At 61.9% G+C, this 18,459-nt stretch overlaps 1 protein-coding gene across 1 annotated transcript in view; it reads left to right on the top strand.

Moving 5' to 3' along the window:
- Positions 1–18,459, top strand: part of LOC142475624 (tyrosine-protein phosphatase non-receptor type 18-like) — a gene marked incomplete at its 5' end in the record, with an annotated part of 52,909 nt that overhangs the window by 29,170 nt on the left and 5,280 nt on the right. Inside the window, 2 exons of the mRNA XM_075581393.1 lie at positions 1,301–1,328; positions 6,498–6,578. Of these exons, the coding sequence (XP_075437508.1) occupies positions 1,301–1,328; positions 6,498–6,578 (109 nt within the window). The remainder of the gene's footprint in view (positions 1–1,300; positions 1,329–6,497; positions 6,579–18,459) is intronic.

Raw genomic sequence — 18,459 nt, 5'->3', positions numbered from 1 at the left:
CTCTGTGTGATCCCGCCATGTGATCCCTCCGCTATTTCTTCCCTCTGTGTGATCCCGCCATGTGATCCCTCCGCTAGTTCTTCCCTCTGTGTGATCCCGCTGTGTGATCCCTCCGCTGGTTCTTCCCTCTGTGTGATCCCGCCATGTGATCCCTCCGCTAGTTCTTCCCTCTGTGTGATCCCGCCATGTGATCCCTCCGCTAGTTCTTCCCTCTGTGTGATCCCGCTGTGTGATCCCTCCGCTGGTTCTTCCCTCCGCGTGATCCCGCCATGTGATCCCTCCGCTAGGTCTTCTCTCTGTGTGATCCCGCCATGTGATCCCTCCGCTAGTTCTTCCCTCTGTGTGATCCCTCCGCTAGTTCTTCCCTCTGTATGATCCCGCCATGTGATCCCTCCGCTAGGTCTTCTCTCTGTGTGATCCCGCCATGTGATCCCTCCGCTAGTTCTTCCCTCTGTGTGATCCCGCCATGTGATCCCTCCGCTAGTTCTTCCCTCTGTGTGATCCCGCCATGTGATCCCTCCGCTAGTTCTTCCCTCTGTGTGATCCCGCCATGTGATCCCTCCGCTAGTTCTTCCCTCTGTGTGATCCCGCCGTGTGATCCCTCCGCTGGTTCTTCCCTCTGTGTGATCCCGCCATGTGATCCCTCCGCTAGTTCTTCCCTCTGTGTGATCCCGCCATGTGATCCCTCCGCTAGTTCTTCCCTCTGTGTGATCCCACCATGTGATCCTGCTGTGTGATCCCTCCGCTAGTTCTTCCCTCTGTGTGATCCCGCCATGTGATCCTGCTGTGTGATCCCTCCGCTTGGTCTTCCCTCTGTGTGATCCCGCCATGTGATCCTGCTGTGTGATCCCTCCGCTTGGTCTTCCCTCTGTGTGATCCCGCCATGTGATCCCTCCGCTAGTTCTTCCCTCCTGAAATGATTGTGTGATTTGTCAGGACAGATGTATACCTTGTGTTCAGGTCGGACGCGCGTCGGGATGTTGGGGGATCACTGACACGTCTCCCCTTGTGTTCAGGTCGGACGCGCGTCGGGATGTTGGGGGATCACTGACACGTCTCCCCTTGTGTTCAGGTCGGACGCGCGTCGGGATGTTGGGGGATCACTGACACGTCTCCCCTTGTGTTCAGGTCGGACGCGCGTCGGGATGTTGGGGGATCACTGACACGTCTCCCCTTGTGTTCAGGTCGGACGCGCGTCGGGATGTTGGGGGATCACTGACACGTCTCCCCTTGTGTTCAGGTCGGACGCGCGTCGGGATGTTGGGGGATCACTGACATGTCTCCCCTTGTTTTCTCACAGGTTCTCCCTGCGTCCCCAGACAGGAAGGGTGAGTATCCGGCGCCAAAACGGCCATATTATCTGATCGTCGCCATTACAGGGACCGGCGTTTTCCTCCCCTCGCTTGAGAGATAGCTGTGCTGCCAACCTGCTGCACTGCAAGAGACGTGTTCATTTCACACGCGCACACGCGAACACGCGAACACGCGAACACGCGCACCTCCTCTCTATGGGGCCGTCCGTATCCCTCTCACTGGGAGCGCTCGGCAGCCAGCATCATCGTACAAATAAGGCGCGGGATTGTGAGGAGGGGGGACAGGCGCAGGTCGTGAGGAGGGGGGACAGGCGCAGGTCGTGAGGAGGGGGGACAGGCGCAGGTCGTGAGGAGGGGGGACAGGCGCAGGTCGTGAGGAGGGGGGACAGGCGCAGGTCGTGAGGAGGGGGGACAGGCGCGGGATTGTGAGGAGGGGGTACAGGCGCAGGTCGTGAGGAGGGGGGACAGGCGCAGGTCGTGAGGAGGGGGGACAGGCGCAGGTCGTGAGGAGGGGGGACAGGCGCAGGTCGTGAGGAGGGGGGACAGGCGCAGGATTGTGAGGAGGGGGGACAGGCACAGGTCGTGAGGAGGGGGGACAGGCGCAGGATTGTGAGGAGGGGGGACAGGCACAGGTCGTGAGGAGGGGGGACAGGCGCAGGTCGTGAGGAGGGGGGACAGGCGCGGGATTGTGAGGAGGGGGTACAGGCGCAGATCGTGAGGAGGGGGGACAGGCGCAGGTCGTGAGGAGGGGGGACAGGCGCAGGTCGTGAGGAGGGGGGACAGGCGCAGGTCGTGAGGAGGGGGGACAGGCGCAGGATTGTGAGGAGGGGGGACAGGCACAGGTCATGAGGAGGGGGGAAGGGCGCAGATTGTGAGGAGGGGGGACAGGCGCAGGATTGTGAGGAGGGGGGACAGGCGCAGATCGTGAGGAGGGGGGACAGGCGCAGATCGTGAGGAGGGGGGACAGGCGCAGATCGTGAGGAGGGGGGACAGGCGCAGGTCGTGAGGAGGAGGGACAGGCGCAGGTCGTGAGGAGGAGGGACAGGCGCAGGTCGTGAGGAGGGGGGACAGGCGCGGGATTGTGAGGAGGGGGTACAGGCGCAGGTCGTGAGGAGGGGGGACAGGCGCAGGTCGTGAGGAGGGGGGACAGGCGCAGGTCGTGAGGAGGGGGGACAGGCGCGGGATTGTGAGGAGGGGGTACAGGCGCAGGTCGTGAGGAGGGGGGACAGGCGCAGGTCGTGAGGAGGGGGGACAGGCGCGGGTCGTGAGGAGGGGGGACAGGCGCGAGATTGTGAGGAGGGGGTACAGGCGCAGGTCGTGAGGAGGGGGGACAGGCGCAGGTCGTGAGGAGGGGGGACAGGCGCAGGTCGTGAGGAGGGGGGACAGGCGCAGGTCGTGAGGAGGGGGGACAGGCGCAGGTCGTGAGGAGGGGGGACAGGCGCAGGTCGTGAGGAGGGGGGACAGGCGCAGGTCGTGAGGAGGGGGGACAGGCGCAGGTCGTGAGGAGGGGGGACAGGCGCAGATTGTGAGGAGGGGGGACAGGCGCAGGATTGTGAGGGGGGACAGGCGCAGGATTGTGAGGGGGGACAGGCACAGGATTGTGAGGAGGGGGGACAGGCGCAGGATTGTGAGGAGGGGGGACAGGCGCAGGATTGTGAGGAGGAGGGACAGGCGCAGGTCGTGAGGAGGGGGGACAGGCGCAGGTCGTGAGGAGGGGGGACAGGCGCGGGATTGTGAGGAGGGGGGACAGGCGCAGGATTGTGAGGAGGGGGGACAGGCGCAGGATTGTGAGGAGGACGGACAGGCGCAGGTCGTGAGGAGGGGGGACAGGCGCAGATCGTGAGGAGGGGGGACAGGCGCAGATCGTGAGGAGGGGGGACAGGCGCAGGTCGTGAGGAGGGGGGACAGGCGCAGGTCGTGAGGAGGGGGGACAGGCGCAGGTCGTGAGGAGGGGGGACAGGCGCAGGATTGTGAGGAGGGGGGACAGGCGCAGGTCATGAGGAGGGGGGAAGGGCGCAGATTGTGAGGAGGGGGGACAGGCGCAGGATTGTGAGGAGGGGGGAAAGGCGCAGGTCGTGAGGAGGGGGGACAGGCGCAGGATTGTGAGGAGGGGGGACAGGCGCAGATCGTGAGGAGGGGGGACAGACGCAGGGCGTGAGGAGGGGGGACAGGCGCGGGTCGTGAGGAGGGGGGACAGGCGCGGGTCGTGAGAGGGGGGACAGGCGCGGGTCGTGAGGAGGGGGGACAGGCGCGGGTCGTGAGGAGGGGGGACAGGCGCAGGTCGTGAGGAGGGGGGACAGGCGCAGGTCGTGAGGAGGGGGGACAGGCACAGGATTGTGAGGAGGGGGGACAGGCGCGGGTCGTGAGGAGGGGGGACGGGCGCAGGTCGTGAGGAGGGGGGACAGGCGCAGATCGTGAGGAGGGGGGACAGGCGCAGGTCGTGAGGAGGGGGGACAGGCACGGGATTGTGAGGAGGGGGGACAGGCGCAGGATTGTGAGGAGGGGGGACAGGCGCAGGATTGTGAGGAGGGGGGACAGGCGCAGATCGTGAGGAGGGGGGACAGGCGCAGGATTGTGAGGAGGGGGGACAGGCGCAGATTGTGAGGAGGTGGGACAGGCGCAGGATTGTGAGGAGGGGGGACAGGCGCAGGATTGTGAGGAGGGGGGACAGGCGCAGATCGTGAGGAGGGGGGACAGGCACAGGATTGTGAGGAGGGGGGACAGGCGCAGATTGTGAGGAGGGGGGACAGGCGCAGGATTGTGAGGAGGGGGGACAGGCGCAGATCGTGAGGAGGGGGGACAGGCACAGATCGTGAGGAGGGGGGACACACACGCAGATCCTGAGATGGGGGGGGGAACACGCAGATCCTGAGGAGGGGACACACAAGCAGATCCTGAGGGGGGACACACACGCAGATCCTGAGGGGGGACGCACACGTAGATCCTGAGGAGGGACACACACACACGCAGATCCTGAGGAGGGGACACACACACACACGCAGATCCTGAGGAGGGGGGACACACACACGCAGATCCTGAGGAGGGGGGACACACACACGCAGATCCTGAGGAGGGGGGACACACACGCAGATCCTGAGGAGGAGGGGGACACACGCAGATCCTGAGGAGGGGGGGGGACGCAGATCCTAAAGAGGGGGGGGGGACATGCAGATCCTGAGGAGGGGGGGACACGCAGATCCTGAGGAGGGGGGGGGAGACACGCAGATCCTGAGGAGGGGGGGGCCACGCAGATCCTGAGGAGGGGGGGGCACGCAGATCCTGAGGAGGGGGGGGACACGCAGATCCTGAGGAGGGGGGGGGATACACACAGATCCTGAGATGGGGGGGGGGGCGCACACAGATCTTGAGATTGGGGGGGGGCGGACAGATCCTGAGGAGGAGGGGGGACACGCACAGATCCTGAGGAGGGGGACGACGACACGCACAGATCCTGAGGAGGAGGGGGGACACGCACAGATCCTGAGGAGGGGACGACGACACGCACAGATCCTGAGGAGGGGGACGACGACACGCACAGATCCTTAGGAGGGGGGGGGGACACGCACAGATCCTGAGGAGGGTGGGGGACACGCACAGATCCTGAGGAGGAGGGGGGACACGCACAGATCCTTAGGAGGGGGGGGACACACGCACAGATCCTGAGGAGGGTGGGGGACACGCACAGATCCTGAGGAAGGGAGGGGGGACACGCACAGATCCTGAGGAGGGAGGGGACACGCACAGATCCTGAGGAGGGGGGGGACACGCACAGATCCTGAGGAGGGGGGGGGGGACACGCACAGATCCTGAGGAGGGGGGGGGGGACACGCACAGATCCTGAGATGGGAGGGGGGACACGCACAGATCCTGAGGAGGAGGGGGGACACGCACAGATCCTGAGGAGGAGGGGGGACACGCACAGATCCTGAGGAGGAGGGGGGACACGCACAGATCCTGAGGAGGAGGGGGGACACGCACAGATCCTGAGGAGGAGGGGGGACACGCACAGATCCTGAGGAAGGGGGGGGACACGCACAGATCCTGAGGAGGGGGGGGGACACGCACAGATCCTGAGGAGGAGGGGGGACACGCACAGATCCTGAGGAAGGGGGGGGACACGCACAGATCCTGAGGAGGGGGGGGGACACGCACAGATCCTGAGGAAGGGGGGGACACACACAGATCCTGAGGAGGGGACGCAGCAGCCACTAATCTGGGTACAAAATGAATGTTGTTGGGTCCTGGAAGGAAGGGGGGGGACACGCACAGATCCTAAGGAGGGGGGGGGGCACGCACAGATCCTGAGGAAGGGGGGGACACACAGATCCTGAGGAGAGGACGCAGCAGCCACTAATCTGGGTACAAAATGAATGTTGTTGGGTCCTGTGGGAGCCTCCTCACTGCCCGGCACACTGCCCGGCACACTGCCCGGCACACTGCCCGGCACACCGCCCGGCACACTGCCCAGCACACTGCTCACACGTGTGTAACACAGGCCGGCACACTGCCCAGCACACTGCTCACGTGTGTAACACAGGCCGGCTATATACACTAACAGCGCCGCTCCATTTCTAGCATTACATGGATACATAAACACGGCACAATAAAATGGCGGCCATTAGCAGATCTATCTCGGGTAACCTCCAGAACCCCAGGCTACTATGGGACACAGGCGTTCGCAGCCTTTATTACACTGCGCTCTTCTGCGTACCCCTAATAAGTAATCTTATCACCGACTCCTCAGACTAACAAAGCTGTGAGCAATCCCGTGTCCTGAGCTCGTGGGGGAACACGCTTAATAATCCCCCAAACTGCCCCTCAGTGTGTACAGGCAGCATGGCGGGTATCGCTGTCACTCACTGCAGGAGCTTCCAAAGTCACGTCCCACAATGCCTTGCTGCTGTAAATGCAAAGCATTGTGGGCAGCGACTTTGGAAGCGACAGCTATACCGCCCATGCTAGGGCAGTTAGGGGCCGTACGAAGTGCGCAGTCCCCAAACGGGCTCAGGACTCCGCTACACTGCCTGGGAATTCGCCATTACAGATTTTGGGGGCGGGCCCCTTTGAGACGCCTCACGTGTACCCCGTACTGGGAATCACTGGGATAAATAAGCACTGGTGTGACATTCCTGTGTGTGCGGCACACCCGCCCGGCACCTGCTCAGCTCCGGCTTCTTCCTGCAGGTCTCTGTCAGGATGATTATGAGGACGTGACTGACCCGTCTAAGGGACAGCTGCCTGCCGTGTCCACCTGCAGCGGGCTAGGTAAGGGAGGCGGACCTTCTCACGTGGGAATATATGCAAACAGGAGTCTGCAGAGGGACTGAGAAACACTGCAATGCCTTGTTCTGTGCTCGGAGAGCGCCGTAACCTCAGGAACAGAGCGCTACCTGCTCCGGCCACAGTGCCTGCTCCGGGGCACAAATCCAACGTATATATGACGGCTGTGATGTCACACGCCCCTCCGGCACCGAACGCTCCCACAGAACCCCTTCTCTGCGACCCGAGGTCGGACAGAGCATGAAGGACAGGCTTCTGCAGAACCCCCTCTCTCTGCGACCCGAGGTCGGACAGAGCATGAAGGACAGGCTTCTGCAGAACCCCCTCTCTCTGCGACCCGAGGTCAGGGAGAGCATGAAGGACAGGCTTCTGCAGAACCCCCTCTCTCTGCGACCCGAGGTCGGACAGAGCATGAAGGACAGGCTTCTGCAGAACCCCCTCTCTCTGCGACCCGAGGTCGGACAGAGCATGAAGGACAGGCTTCTGCAGAACCCCCCCTCTGCGACCCGAGGTCGGACAGCATGAAGGACAGGCTTCTGCAGAACCCTCTCTGCGACCCGAGGTCGGACAGAGCATGAAGGACAGGCTTCTGCAGAACCCCCTCTCTCTGCGACCCGAGGTCAGACAGAGCATGAAGGACAGGCTTCTGCAGTACCCCCTCTCTGCGACCCGAGGTCGGACAGAGCATGAAGGACAGGCTTCTGCAGAACCCCCTCTCTCTGCGACCCGAGATCGGACAGAGCATGAAGGACAGGCTTCTGCAGAACCCCCTCTCTCTGCGACCCGAGGTCAGGGAGAGCATGAAGGACAGGCTTCTGCAGAACCCCCTCTCTCTGCGACCCGAGGTCGGACAGAGCATGAAGGACAGGCTTCTGCAGAACACCCTCTCTGCGACCCGAGGTCGGACAGAGCATGAAGGACAGGCTTCTGCAGAACCCTCTCTCTCTGCGACCCGAGGTCGGACAGAGCATGAAGGACAGGCTTCTGCAGAACCCTCTCTCTGCGACCCGAGGTCGGACAGAGCATGAAGGACAGGCTTCTGCAGAACCCCCTCTCTGCGACCCGAGGTCGGACAGAGCATGAAGGACAGGCTTCTGCAGAACCCCCTCTCTGCGACCCGAGGTCGGACAGAGCATGAAGGACAGGCTTCTGCAGAACCCCCTCTTTGCGACCCGAGGTCGGACAGAGCATGAAGGACAGGCTTCTGCAGAACCCTCTCTCTGCGACCCGAGGTCAGGGAGAGCATGAAGGACAGGCTTCTGCAGAACCCCCTCTCTGCGACCCGAGGTCAGACAGAGCATGAAGGACAGGCTTCTGCAGAACCCTCTCTCTGCGACCCGAGATCGGACAGAGCATGAAGGACAGGCTTCTGCAGAACCCCCTCTCTGCGACCCGAAGTCAGGGAGAGCATGAAGGACAGGCTTCTGCAGAACCCCCTCTCTGCGACCCGAGGTCAGGGAGAGCATGAAGGACAGGCTTCTGCAGAACCCCCTCTCTGCGACCCGAGGTCGGACAGAGCATGAAGGACAGGCTTCTGCAGAACCCCCTCTCTGCGACCCGAAGTCAGGGAGAGCATGAAGGACAGGCTTCTGCAGAACCCCCTCTCTCTGCGACCCGAGGTCAGGGAGAGCATGAAGGACAGGCTTCTGCAGAACCCCCTCTCTCTGCGGCCCGAAGTCAGGGAGAGCATGAAGGACAGGCTTCTGCAGAACCCTCTCTCTGCGACCCGAGGTCAGGGAGAGCATGAAGGACAGGCTTCTGCAGAACCCCCTCTCTGCGACCCGAAGTCAGGGAGAGCATGAAGGACAGGCTTCTGCAGAACACCCTCTCTGCGACCCGAGGTCGGACAGAGCATGAAGGACAGGCTTCTGCAGAACCCCCCCTCTCTGCGACCCGAGGTCAGACAGAGCATGAAGGACAGGCTTCTGCAGAACCCTCTCTCTGCGACCCGAGGTCGGACAGAGCATGAAGGACAGGCTTCTGCAGAACCCCCCCTCTCTGCGACCCGAGGTCGGACAGAGCATGAAGGACAGGCTTCTGCAGAACCCTCTCTCTGCGACCCGAGGTCGGACAGAGCATGAAGGACAGGCTTCTGCAGAACCCCCTCTCTCTGCGACCCGAGGTCAGGGAGAGCATGAAGGACAGGCTTCTGCAGAACCCCCTCTCTCTGCGACCCGAGGTCGGACAGAGCATGAAGGACAGGCTTCTGCAGAACCCCCTCTCTCTGCGACCCGAGGTCGGACAGAGCATGAAGGACAGGCTTCTGCAGAACCCCCCCTCTGCGACCCGAGGTCGGACAGCATGAAGGACAGGCTTCTGCAGAACCCTCTCTCTCTGCGACCCGAGGTCAGGGAGAGCATGAAGGACAGGCTTCTGCAGAACCCCCTCTCTCTGCGACCCGAGGTCGGACAGAGCATGAAGGACAGGCTTCTGCAGAACCCCCTCTCTCTGCGACCCGAGGTCGGACAGAGCATGAAGGACAGGCTTCTGCAGAACCCCCCCTCTGCGACCCGAGGTCGGACAGCATGAAGGACAGGCTTCTGCAGAACCCTCTCTGCGACCCGAGGTCGGACAGAGCATGAAGGACAGGCTTCTGCAGAACCCCCTCTCTCTGCGACCCGAGGTCGGACAGAGCATGAAGGACAGGCTTCTGCAGAACCCCCTCTCTCTGCGACCCGAGGTCAGGGAGAGCATGAAGGACAGGCTTCTGCAGAACCCCCTCTCTCTGCGACCCGAGGTCGGACAGAGCATGAAGGACAGGCTTCTGCAGAACCCCCTCTCTCTGCGACCCGAGGTCGGACAGAGCATGAAGGACAGGCTTCTGCAGAACCCCCCCTCTGCGACCCGAGGTCGGACAGCATGAAGGACAGGCTTCTGCAGAACCCTCTCTGCGACCCGAGGTCGGACAGAGCATGAAGGACAGGCTTCTGCAGAACCCCCTCTCTCTGCGACCCGAGGTCAGACAGAGCATGAAGGACAGGCTTCTGCAGTACCCCCTCTCTGCGACCCGAGGTCGGACAGAGCATGAAGGACAGGCTTCTGCAGAACCCCCTCTCTCTGCGACCCGAGATCGGACAGAGCATGAAGGACAGGCTTCTGCAGAACCCCCTCTCTCTGCGACCCGAGGTCAGGGAGAGCATGAAGGACAGGCTTCTGCAGAACCCCCTCTCTCTGCGACCCGAGGTCGGACAGAGCATGAAGGACAGGCTTCTGCAGAACACCCTCTCTGCGACCCGAGGTCGGACAGAGCATGAAGGACAGGCTTCTGCAGAACCCTCTCTCTCTGCGACCCGAGGTCGGACAGAGCATGAAGGACAGGCTTCTGCAGAACCCTCTCTCTGCGACCCGAGGTCGGACAGAGCATGAAGGACAGGCTTCTGCAGAACCCCCTCTCTGCGACCCGAGGTCGGACAGAGCATGAAGGACAGGCTTCTGCAGAACCCCCTCTCTGCGACCCGAGGTCGGACAGAGCATGAAGGACAGGCTTCTGCAGAACCCCCTCTTTGCGACCCGAGGTCGGACAGAGCATGAAGGACAGGCTTCTGCAGAACCCTCTCTCTGCGACCCGAGGTCAGGGAGAGCATGAAGGACAGGCTTCTGCAGAACCCCCTCTCTGCGACCCGAGGTCAGACAGAGCATGAAGGACAGGCTTCTGCAGAACCCTCTCTCTGCGACCCGAGATCGGACAGAGCATGAAGGACAGGCTTCTGCAGAACCCCCTCTCTGCGACCCGAAGTCAGGGAGAGCATGAAGGACAGGCTTCTGCAGAACCCCCTCTCTGCGACCCGAGGTCAGGGAGAGCATGAAGGACAGGCTTCTGCAGAACCCCCTCTCTGCGACCCGAGGTCGGACAGAGCATGAAGGACAGGCTTCTGCAGAACCCCCTCTCTGCGACCCGAAGTCAGGGAGAGCATGAAGGACAGGCTTCTGCAGAACCCCCTCTCTCTGCGACCCGAGGTCAGGGAGAGCATGAAGGACAGGCTTCTGCAGAACCCCCTCTCTCTGCGGCCCGAAGTCAGGGAGAGCATGAAGGACAGGCTTCTGCAGAACCCTCTCTCTGCGACCCGAGGTCAGGGAGAGCATGAAGGACAGGCTTCTGCAGAACCCCCTCTCTGCGACCCGAAGTCAGGGAGAGCATGAAGGACAGGCTTCTGCAGAACACCCTCTCTGCGACCCGAGGTCGGACAGAGCATGAAGGACAGGCTTCTGCAGAACCCCCCCTCTCTGCGACCCGAGGTCAGACAGAGCATGAAGGACAGGCTTCTGCAGAACCCTCTCTCTGCGACCCGAGGTCGGACAGAGCATGAAGGACAGGCTTCTGCAGAACCCCCCCTCTCTGCGACCCGAGGTCGGACAGAGCATGAAGGACAGGCTTCTGCAGAACCCTCTCTCTGCGACCCGAGGTCGGACAGAGCATGAAGGACAGGCTTCTGCAGAACCCCCTCTCTGCGACCCGAGGTCGGACAGAGCATGAAGGACAGGCTTCTGCAGAACCCTCTCTCTCTGCGACCCGAGGTCGGACAGAGCATGAAGGACAGGCTTCTGCAGAACCCTCTCTCTGCGACCCGAGGTCGGACAGAGCATGAAGGACAGGCTTCTGCAGAACCCCCTCTCTGCGACCCGAGGTCGGACAGAGCATGAAGGACAGGCTTCTGCAGAACCCCCTCTCTGCGACCCGAGGTCAGACAGAGCATGAAGGACAGGCTTCTGCAGAACCCCCTCTCTGCGACCCGAGGTCAGGGAGAGCATGAAGGACAGGCTTCTGCAGAACCCTCTCTCTGCGTCCCGAGGTCGGACAGAGCATGAAGGACAGGCTTCTGCAGAACCCCCTCTCTGCGACCCGAAGTCAGGGAGAGCATGAAGGACAGGCTTCTGCAGAACCCCCTCTCTCTGCGACCCGAGGTCGGACAGAGCATGAAGGACAGGCTTCTGCAGAACCCTCTCTCTGCGACCCGAGGTCGGACAGAGCATGAAGGACAGGCTTCTGCAGAACCCCCTCTCTGCGACCCGAGGTCGGACAGAGCATGAAGGACAGGCTTCTGCAGAACCCTCTCTGCGACCCGAGGTCGGACAGAGCATGAAGGACAGGCTTCTGCAGAACCCCCTCTCTCTGCGACCCGAGGTCGGACAGAGCGTGAAGGACAGGCTTCTGCAGAACCCCCTCTCTCTGCGACCCGAGGTCAGGGAAAGCATGAAGGACAGGCTTCTGCAGAACCCCCTCTCTCTGCGACCCGAAGTCAGGGAGAGCATGAAGGACAGGCTTCTGCAGAACCCCCTCTCTGCGACCCGAAGTCAGGGAGAGCATGAAGGACAGGCTTCTGCAGAACACCCTCTTTGCGACCCGAGGTCGGACAGAGCATGAAGGACAGGCTTCTGCAGAACCCCCCCTCTCTGCGACCCGAGGTCAGACAGAGCATGAAGGACAGGCTTCTGCAGAACCCTCTCTCTGCGACCCGAGGTCGGACAGAGCATGAAGGACAGGCTTCTGCAGAACCCCTCCTCTCTGCGACCCGAGGTCGGACAGAGCATGAAGGACAGGCTTCTGCAGAACCCTCTCTCTGCGACCCGAGGTCGGACAGAGCATGAAGGACAGGCTTCTGCAGAACCCCCTCTCTGCGACCCGAGGTCGGACAGAGCATGAAGGACAGGCTTCTGCAGAACCCTCTCTCTCTGCGACCCGAGGTCGGACAGAGCATGAAGGACAGGCTTCTGCAGAACCCTCTCTCTGCGACCCGAGGTCGGACAGAGCATGAAGGACAGGCTTCTGCAGAACCCCCTCACTGCGACCCGAAGTCAGGGAGAGCATGAAGGACAGGCTTCTGCAGAACCCTCTCTCTGCGACCCGAGATCGGACAGAGCATGAAGGACAGGCTTCTGCAGAACCCTCTCTCTGCGACCCGAGGTCAGGGAGAGCATGAAGGACAGGCTTCTGCAGAACCCCCTCTCTGCGACCCGAAGTCAGGGAGAGCATGAATGACAGGCTTCTGCAGAACCCCCTCTCTGCGACCCGAGGTCAGGGAGAGCATGAAGGACAGGCTTCTGCAGAACCCCCTCTCTGCGACCCGAGGTCGGACAGAGCATGAAGGACAGGCTTCTGCAGAACCCCCTCTCTGCGACCCGAAGTCAGGGAGAGCATGAAGGACAGGCTTCTGCAGAACCCCCTCTCTCTGCGACCCGAGGTCGGACAGAGCATGAAGGACAGGCTTCTGCAGAACCCTCTCTCTGCGACCCGAGGTCGGACAGAGCATGAAGGACAGGCTTCTGAAGGACAGGCTTCTGCAGAACCCCCTCTCTGCGACCCGAGGTCGGACAGAGCATGAAGGACAGGCTTCTGCAGAACCCTCTCTGCGACCCGAGGTCGGACAGAGCATGAAGGACAGGCTTCTGCAGAACCCCCTCTCTCTGCGACCCGAGGTCGGACAGAGCATGAAGGACAGGCTTCTGCAGAACCCCCTCTCTCTGCGACCCGAGGTCAGGGAGAGCATGAAGGACAGGCTTCTGCAGAACCCCCTCTCTCTGCGACCCGAAGTCAGGGAGAGCATGAAGGACAGGCTTCTGCAGAACCCTCTCTCTGCGACCCGAGGTCAGGGAGAGCATGAAGGACAGGCTTCTGCAGAACCCCCTCTCTGCGACCCGAAGTCAGGGAGAGCATGAAGGACAGGCTTCTGCAGAACACCCTCTCTGCGACCCGAGGTCGGACAGAGCATGAAGGACAGGCTTCTGCAGAACCCCCCCTCTCTGCGACCCGAGGTCAGACAGAGCATGAAGGACAGGCTTCTGCAGAACCCTCTCTCTGCGACCCGAGGTCGGACAGAGCATGAAGGACAGGCTTCTGCAGAACCCCCCCTCTCTGCGACCCGAGGTCGGACAGAGCATGAAGGACAGGCTTCTGCAGAACCCTCTCTCTGCGACCCGAGGTCGGACAGAGCATGAAGGACAGGCTTCTGCAGAACCCCCTCTCTGCGACCCGAGGTCGGACAGAGCATGAAGGACAGGCTTCTGCAGAACCCTCTCTCTCTGCGACCCGAGGTCGGACAGAGCATGAAGGACAGGCTTCTGCAGAACCCTCTCTCTGCGACCCGAGGTCGGACAGAGCATGAAGGACAGGCTTCTGCAGAACCCCCTCTCTGCGACCCGAGGTCGGACAGAGCATGAAGGACAGGCTTCTGCAGAACCCCCTCTCTGCGACCCGAGGTCAGACAGAGCATGAAGGACAGGCTTCTGCAGAACCCCCTCTCTGCGACCCGAGGTCAGGGAGAGCATGAAGGACAGGCTTCTGCAGAACCCTCTCTCTGCGTCCCGAGGTCGGACAGAGCTTGAAGGACAGGCTTCTGCAGAACCCCCTCTCTCTGTGACCCGAGATCGGACAGAGCATGAAGGACAGGCTTCTGCAGAACCCCCTCTCTCTGTGACCCGAGATCGGACAGAGCATGAAGGACAGGCTTCTGCAGAACCCCCTCTCTCTGCGACACGAGGTCGGACAGAGCATGAAGGACAGGCTTCTGCAGAACCCCCTCTCTGCGACCCGAAGTCAGGGAGAGCATGAAGGACAGGCTTCTGCAGAACCCTCTCTCTGCGACCCGAGATCGGACAGAGCATGAAGGACAGGCTTCTGCAGAACCCTCTCTCTGCGACCCGAGGTCAGGGAGAGCATGAAGGACAGGCTTCTGCAGAACCCCCTCTCTGCGACCCGAGGTCAGGGAGAGCATGAAGGACAGGCTTCTGCAGAACCCCCTCTCTGCGACCCGAGGTCGGACAGAGCATGAAGGACAGGCTTCTGCAGAACCCCCTCTCTGCGACCCGAAGTCAGGGAGAGCATGAAGGACAGGCTTCTGCAGAACCCCCTCTCTCTGCGACCCGAGGTCGGACAGAGCATGAAGGACAGGCTTCTGCAGAACCCTCTCTCTGCGACCCGAGGTCGGACAGAGCATGAAGGACAGGCTTCTGCAGAACCCCCTCTCTGCGACCCGAGGTCGGACAGAGCATGAAGGACAGGCTTCTGCAGAACCCTCTCTGCGACCCGAGGTCGGACAGAGCATGAAGGACAGGCTTCTGCAGAACCCTCTCTGCGACCCGAGGTCGGACAGAGCATGAAGGACAGGCTTCTGCAGAACCCCCTCTCTCTGCGACCCGAGGTCGGACAGAGCATGAAGGACAGGCTTCTGCAGAACCCCCTCTCTCTGCGACCCGAGGTCAGGGAGAGCATGAAGGACAGGCTTCTGCAGAACCCTCTCTCTGCGACCCGAGGTCAGGGAGAGCATGAAGGACAGGCTTCTGCAGAACCCCCTCTCTGCGACCCGAAGTCAGGGAGAGCATGAAGGACAGGCTTCTGCAGAACACCCTCTCTGCGACCCGAGGTCGGACAGAGCATGAAGGACAGGCTTCTGCAGAACCCCCCCTCTCTGCGACCCGAGGTCGGACAGAGCATGAAGGACAGGCTTCTGCAGAACCCTCTCTCTGCGACCCGAGGTTGGACAGAGCATGAAGGACAGGCTTCTGCAGAACCCCCTCTCTGCGACCCGAGGTCGGACAGAGCATGAAGGACAGGCTTCTACAGAACCCTCTCTCTCTGCGACCCGAGGTCGGACAGAGCATGAAGGACAGGCTTCTGCAGAACCCTCTCTCTGCGACCCGAGGTCGGGCAGAGCATGAAGGACAGGCTTCTGCAGAACCCTCTCTGCGACCCGAGGTCGGACAGAGCATGAAGGACAGGCTTCTGCAGAACCTCCTCTCTGCGACCCGAGGTCGGACAGAGCATGAAGGACAGGCTTCTGCAGAACACCCTCTCTGCGACCCGAGGTCAGGGAGAGCATGAAGGACAGGCTTCTGCAGAACCCCCTCTCTCTGCGACCCGAGGTCGGACAGAGCATGAAGGACAGGCTTCTGCAGAACCCTCTCTCTGCGACCCGAGGTCGGACAGAGCATGAAGGACAGGCTTCTGCAGAACCCCCTCTCTCTGCGACCCGAGGTCGGACAGAGCATGAAGGACAGGCTTCTGCAGAACCCCCTCTCTCTGCGACCCGAGGTCGGACAGAGCATGAAGGACAGGCTTCTGCAGAACCCTCTCTCTGCGACCCGAGGTCGGACAGAGCATGAAGGACAGGCTTCTGCAGAACCCCCTCTCTCTGCGACCCGAGGTCGGACAGAGCATGAAGGACAGGCTTCTGCAGAACCCCCTCTCTCTGCGACCCGAGGTCAGGGAGAGCATGAAGGACAGGCTTCTGCAGAACCCCCTCTCTCTGCGACCCGAGGTCGGACAGAGCATGAAGGACAGGCTTCTGCAGAACCCTCTCTCTGCGACCCAAGGTCGGACAGAGCATGAAGGACAGGCTTCTGCAGAACCCCCTCTCTCTGCGACCCGAGGTCGGACAGAGCATGAAGGACAGGCTTCTGCAGAACCCCCTCTCTCTGCGACCCGAGGTCGGACAGAGCATGAAGGACAGGCTTCTGCAGAACCCCCTCTCTGCGACCCGAGGTCAGGGAGAGCATAAAGGACAGGCTTCTGCAGAACCCCCTCTCTCTGCGACCCGAGGTCGGACAGAGCATGAAGGACAGGCTTCTGCAGAACCCCCTCTCTCTGCGACCCGAGGTCAGGGAGAGCATGAAGGACAGGCTTCTGCAGAACCCCCTCTCTCTGCGACCCGAGGTCAGGGAGAGCATGAAGGACAGGCTTCTGCAGAACCCCCTCTCTCTGCGACCCGAGGTCGGACAGAGCATGAAGGACAGGCTTCTGCAGAACCCCCTCTCTCTGCGACCCGAGGTCGGACAGAGCATGAAGGACAGGCTTCTGCAGAACCCTCTCTCTGCGACCCGAGGTCGGACAGAGCATGAAGGACAGGCTTCTGCAGAACCCCTTCTCTGCGACCCGAGGTCGGACAGAGCATGAAGGACAGGCTTCTGCAGAACCCTCTCTCTGCGACCCGAGGTCGGACAGAGCATGAAGGACAGGCTTCTGCAGAACCCCTTCTCTGCGACCCGAGGTCGAACAGAGCATGAAGGACAGGCTTCTGCAGAACACCCTCTCTGCGACCCGAGGTCAGGGAGAGCATGAAGGACAGGCTTCTGCAGAACCCCCTCTCTCTGCGACCCGAGGTCGGACAGAGCATGAAGGACAGGCTTCTGCAGAACCCTCTCTCTGCGACCCGAGGTCGGACAGAGCATGAAGGACAGGCTTCTGCAGAACCCCCTCTCTCTGCGACCCGAGGTCGGACAGAGCATGAAGGACAGGCTTCTGCAGAACCCCCTCTCTCTGCGACCCGAGGTCGGACAGAGCATGAAGGACAGGCTTCTGCAGAACCCTCTCTCTGCGACCCGAGGTCGGACAGAGCATGAAGGACAGGCTTCTGCAGAACCCCCTCTCTCTGCGACCCGAGGTCGGACAGAGCATGAAGGACAGGCTTCTGCAGAACCCCCTCTCTCTGCGACCCGAGGTCAGGGAGAGCATGAAGGACAGGCTTCTGCAGAACCCCCTCTCTCTGCGACCCGAGGTCGGACAGAGCATGAAGGACAGGCTTCTGCAGAACCCTCTCTCTGCGACCCGAGGTCGGACAGAGCATGAAGGACAGGCTTCTGCAGAACCCCCTCTCTCTGCGACCCGAGGTCGGACAGAGCATGAAGGACAGGCTTCTGCAGAACCCCCTCTCTCTGCGACCCGAGGTCGGACAGAGCATGAAGGACAGGCTTCTGCAGAACCCCCTCTCTGCGACCCGAGGTCAGGGAGAGCATGAAGGACAGGCTTCTGCAGAACCCCCTCTCTCTGCGACCCGAGGTCGGACAGAGCATGAAGGACAGGCTTCTGCAGAACCCTCTCTCTGCGACCCGAGGTCGGACAGAGCATGAAGGACAGGCTTCTGCAGAACCCCCTCTCTCTGCGACCCGAGGTCGGACAGAGCATGAAGGACAGGCTTCTGCAGAACCCCCTCTCTCTGCGACCCGAGGTCGGACAGAGCATGAAGGACAGGCTTCTGCAGAACCCTCTCTCTGCGACCCGAGGTCGGACAGAGCATGAAGGACAGGCTTCTGCAGAACCCCCTCTCTCTGCGACCCGAGGTCGGACAGAGCATGAAGGACAGGCTTCTGCAGAACCCCCTCTCTCTGCGACCCGAGGTCAGGGAGAGCATGAAGGACAGGCTTCTGCAGAACCCCCTCTCTCTGCGACCCGAGGTCGGACAGAGCATGAAGGACAGGCTTCTGCAGAACCCTCTCTCTGCGACCCAAGGTCGGACAGAGCATGAAGGACAGGCTTCTGCAGAACCCCCTCTCTCTGCGACCCGAGGTCGGACAGAGCATGAAGGACAGGCTTCTGCAGAACCCCCTCTCTCTGCGACCCGAGGTCGGACAGAGCATGAAGGACAGGCTTCTGCAGAACCCCCTCTCTGCGACCCGAGGTCAGGGAGAGCATAAAGGACAGGCTTCTGCAGAACCCCCTCTCTCTGCGACCCGAGGTCGGACAGAGCATGAAGGACAGGCTTCTGCAGAACCCCCTCTCTCTGCGACCCGAGGTCAGGGAGAGCATGAAGGACAGGCTTCTGCAGAACCCCCTCTCTCTGCGACCCGAGGTCAGGGAGAGCATGAAGGACAGGCTTCTGCAGAACCCCCTCTCTCTGCGACCCGAGGTCGGACAGAGCATGAAGGACAGGCTTCTGCAGAACCCCCTCTCTCTGCGACCCGAGGTCGGACAGAGCATGAAGGACAGGCTTCTGCAGAACCCTCTCTCTGCGACCCGAGGTCGGACAGAGCATGAAGGACAGGCTTCTGCAGAACCCCTTCTCTGCGACCCGAGGTCGGACAGAGCATGAAGGACAGGCTTCTGCAGAACCCTCTCTCTGCGACCCGAGGTCGGACAGAGCATGAAGGACAGGCTTCT

The sequence above is a fragment of the Ascaphus truei genome, unplaced genomic scaffold (assembly GCF_040206685.1).
Source record: "Ascaphus truei isolate aAscTru1 unplaced genomic scaffold, aAscTru1.hap1 HAP1_SCAFFOLD_1295, whole genome shotgun sequence".
Classification (NCBI taxonomy): Eukaryota; Metazoa; Chordata; class Amphibia; order Anura; family Ascaphidae; genus Ascaphus; species Ascaphus truei.
The sequence above is the reverse complement of the archived record's forward strand: the minus strand, read 5'-3'. Positions and strand labels throughout refer to the sequence as shown.